The sequence below is a fragment of the Hippocampus comes genome, unplaced genomic scaffold (assembly GCF_001891065.2).
Source record: "Hippocampus comes isolate QL1 unplaced genomic scaffold, H_comes_QL1_v1.1 scaffold444, whole genome shotgun sequence".
Classification (NCBI taxonomy): Eukaryota; Metazoa; Chordata; class Actinopteri; order Syngnathiformes; family Syngnathidae; genus Hippocampus; species Hippocampus comes.
The window spans coordinates 343,273-347,138 of NW_017805078.1; the positions used below are offsets into that span (position 1 = coordinate 343,273).

Here is a 3,866-nt window from a genome sequence, read left to right on the forward strand (position 1 = left end):
CGCTAATTCTTGTTCCGTCCATCCGTCGCGCATCCGTCCCACCATTCCCCAATTCTTTGTTCATCAATCCATCCATTCTTTCCCGGGCCGGCTCGCTCTTGTGCCGCCCGTTTCCCTCCCCGTTTGCGCTGCCATTCATCCAATCTTATCTTTTAGCCCGAGCGCTCATCCGTTCCTCCCTCATCCGACCATCGAGCGACCACCCACGTTTGCGGAGGTTATCCCTGGCCGGCAGCCGAGCTTTCGCCGCTCCCTCGGGTGCATATATCGTCGAGAGGGCGGCCCGGTGAGTTCAAGGCGGCCCGCCTTTTGTCTCGTATCTCGTCGAAATCTGCCACCTGCGGAGAGACCCTCCGCGCGGGTCGGCCCCGCCCCTTCCCGTGCGCTCCGCCGCCGCGCTCAATAAAAGGCCAGCCGTAACCTCCTTTCGCGGTCGGCAGGAACATGGCGTGAAGTGCGTAGACGGGGATCGGCGAGACGCCCATTGGATGTTTTTGTTGACACGATCTCCCTTCCCTCCACTCGGATTCCGAAAATCGTCAATCGGTCGTCGTTCTTCCACCTCGCTGCGGCTTTCCATTCCTGCTCGCGATTCCCACGTGCGCCGACTGTCCCCGGCCGGCTTTTTCCCGCCGCTATTCGGTGAAAGGAGCGCCCAACGTGTCATCGCCGCTGCTCTTTGCTCACTCACACGTGATGTGCCGGTGCTTGTTTTTTTTTTGGTTGCGGAAAAACACCAAATATCCTGTCGTTGAAACCTCCGGCGGGCGAACAATGCGCACACGCACACACACACACACACACACACCGCCCCCCTCACTGACTTGCTTGACCATTTTAGGCTCTTCCTATACTTTTTCTCCCCCCCTGCTTCAGTCGCATGCGCCGGGAGGGGTTTTGGAGGACGGCTTTTCCTGCTCCATGTGCACTGGAGCCAACAGAGAGGAGGAGAGAGAGAACTTTTGTTCGTCAGCCTCCAACTTGCAGAGGAAGTTGCCAGTCCGGCCCTTCCCACACCCGCACCCGCACCCGCACACACACACACACACACACACACACACACACACACACTTTTCAAGACTTGAACCACAGCGGCAAAGCGAGGCCGGAAAAAGCTTTGGGACATCTTGTTTGTGATGCTTTTCCTCCAAGTTTTGCGAGCGGGTTGGTGCAGCGTTCCCAGCAGCTCTCTGGAGCATTTGACCGGGACGGGATTTCTGTCGACGCACCGGTGAGTCCTCCCTCGCTCCCCCCCCCTCCGTGCAACTGCATTGACCGAGTCATCCCAAAAGAGTCGACTCGAATAACAGTCGGCGAAGCCGAGCGCTCTTTTTGCCTCGGCGCGTTTGTTTTGACGACGAACAAAAGGTGCTTTAGCGACACGACCCCCCCTGCCTTGCCGCCCTCGTTTCAATGTCATGATTTGCGCCGTCTGGTCACCGCAATGTTGCTGTCGAGAGCCGCGGGCGGCGTGGACGTTTTGAGCTTTTTCCCGTGCGGCTGCGCGCTGTCGGCGGAGCTCCTTGTGGTGAATGACGACGTGCCACTTGGAATGCAAACAAAGCCGACCCGTCGTCGCGCCGAGGCCGCAAAAATTGAAGCGGATGGTACGCTGCCGGGGTTTTTTTTTTTTGGGGGGGTGCAGAAATGCAATCGAAGAAGTCTGGCAATGGACAGACGCGAATGTGAACAGCAGCAAGAAGCGTCAGTCGCGTTGGGCGTCGCAAAGCTTTTTTGAAAACCCGAACAGCAGCAGCATTCGATGGCCAACTATCCGTCCATCCCGATGGCTCCCCCCAGTCGTTGAGATCCCGCCGATAGCGCGGGATCAGCACGAATGCGCGTCGAGGCCGCTCGGCGACCTATTCGGACCCTCTCCCCCGTTTCTTTCTTTCTTTCTTCGTTTTTGCGCCGCGGGGCCGAAAGGCATCGCTGATGCGCTCGCAAGGCGTCCTTTTTTTGAAGAAGACGTCACCCTCACAACCTCGCGGACTAAACCCGGCAGAGACGGCCTGCGGCGACGCCTCGGGACCCCGTCGCGCCTTTTGCGTCACGAGCCAAATGGGCGGCGGCGGCTGTGTAATCGATACGGCGTGTCCGAGGTCCACGTCAGGGCTGAGATCACGGGTCGATGTTTCCGAAGTCCGCGCCCGACGCACCGAAGCAAACGACAACGGTCCTTTCAAAAGACGCGCGAGGACGTCGGCATCTCTTTGAGCGTGATGACATTATGGGGGGAGGCTTGAAGACTTGAAATCGCCCATCGCTGCCAATCGAAGCGGAATGGAGGGCGCAGACACGGGATGCTGTCAATTGGAAAGGTGAGGAGGCCGTGGAGAAATCATTCGTCTCGACGGACGTTCTCGGCCGAGAAGAACGCGCCCTACGATGCCGAAGGAAGTCCCGAATGACGGCGTCATGGTTGTTTCGCCGACGATCGATCACCAAAATAGACGACAAGGGTCATGCCGACCATCCAAACAATGGCCGGGTGAAAATAGCCTTTCCTGTTTTCCTCGTGCGTCAACGCAACATTTCGTGGAAGTCGACTTGAACGTATCGGGGGGCGGGGGGGCTGCTTTTCTTCAGCCCCTCCCTCCACACCGGCCGGAACCATTCGTTCGTAAGAACAGGAAAGCGAGACGTGAGCGTTGCGCTTCCGGATGTGACAAGCCGGCGGAGACCCAAAAGCCGCGGGCTTCCATTGCCCCCCCCCCCCCCCTCGTCGCTCTGAAAGCAAAGCGCCACCTCTGGACTCTTGTCAATCGGCCGGCTGTTGTTTGCATTGCAGATGCCTCCGTGACTCTGGATCCAACGTACTTTGACGTGTGTGTGTGTGTTTGCTTTTGTGTCAGGGCGGCCAAATGAAGCGTTGAGCTTGAAGACCAAAGATCACAAGCCGGCCGGAGCGGGCCGGGCAGAAAAGAAGGATCCGCAAATTTTTTTCTCATCTCCGATTCTTCTGCCGACAACATGAGCCGCGACTGAAAAGATTACGCGGTAAGCGCTCCGGGTCCGTCGCGTTCCCTTTGACCTCTTTGCCTCGCCGGCCGCGTGACATGTGCTCTATACACGTGTGTGGATTTGATGCTCGGATGGCCCCGCCCCTAAATGGAGTCAAATCATAGCCCTTTCCCACTGCCCCTGGAGCTTTGACGCATTGGCCGATCGTCATCCTCCGCGTCCAAAAGAATCGTTTTGTTCGCAACGTTTGAAATGAAAGCTTCGCCACCCAAAGCGCTCAGGGTTTCGGGATTCGCACCTTCGCGACAGCTGCGGCTCACCCTGGTCCCGGCGTGGGCAAGAGAGAGAGAGCGCGATCGAGCATCCGCACTTCAGATGTGTTCCACTTGATGGCTCAAATGCGGCGCTGGAAAGGCGCCAGATGTGGGCCAAAGCCAAGCCTGAAGCGAAGAAACGTCTTCTCTGGGGAAACGATGCAGCCTTCCTCTCCGAGCGCCCGCAAAAGTCCCCCTGAAGCCGTCTCGCGCCAAAAAGCGTACAGAGCGGCTTTTGTTCGGCGTCCCGCCCACCCGCCGGCAAACCGAGCTCCGCCGCGTCTCGCGGGCTTGACGCCGCGGAACGTCGGCTGTCGTCGACCGCCGTCTCGCCGCGCCGCTCAAGATGTGCGCGTCTGATCTGTTCCAGCTTTGAAGAAAAGCCGCCATGGACGTGAAGAAGAAGGAAATGGATCTCCTGAGCAACAGCATGGCCGCTTACGCGCACATCAAGGGTGAGTTGCGTTCTCGTGGGCCATCTCCGCGCTCGGCAACGTGCTGTATGTGGAGCAAAAGTCATTCGTAGAAAAAAACAGTCCAACTAAAAGTCAGGCAGCGGCGACGGACCCCCCGCACCCCGACCCCCCC

General features: G+C 58.5%; 1 protein-coding gene across 3 annotated transcripts in view; it reads left to right on the forward strand.

The window, feature by feature from the left end:
• Nucleotides 1-891: 891 nt before the first annotated feature.
• Nucleotides 892-3,866, forward strand: part of eva1ba (eva-1 homolog Ba (C. elegans)) — a 4,245-nt gene continuing 1,270 nt past the window's right edge. The window contains exons 1-3 of one of the 3 annotated variants that reach the window (XM_019865310.1): nucleotides 892-1,231; nucleotides 2,856-3,000; nucleotides 3,659-3,733. In XM_019865310.1, the coding sequence (XP_019720869.1) occupies nucleotides 3,667-3,733 (67 nt within the window). In that variant the 5' untranslated portion in view covers nucleotides 892-1,231; nucleotides 2,856-3,000; nucleotides 3,659-3,666. Of the gene's footprint in view, nucleotides 1,232-2,855; nucleotides 3,001-3,648; nucleotides 3,734-3,866 lie in introns of all 3 variants that reach the window. The other 2 variants (XM_019865309.1, XM_019865311.1) reach the window with 2 other exon arrangements.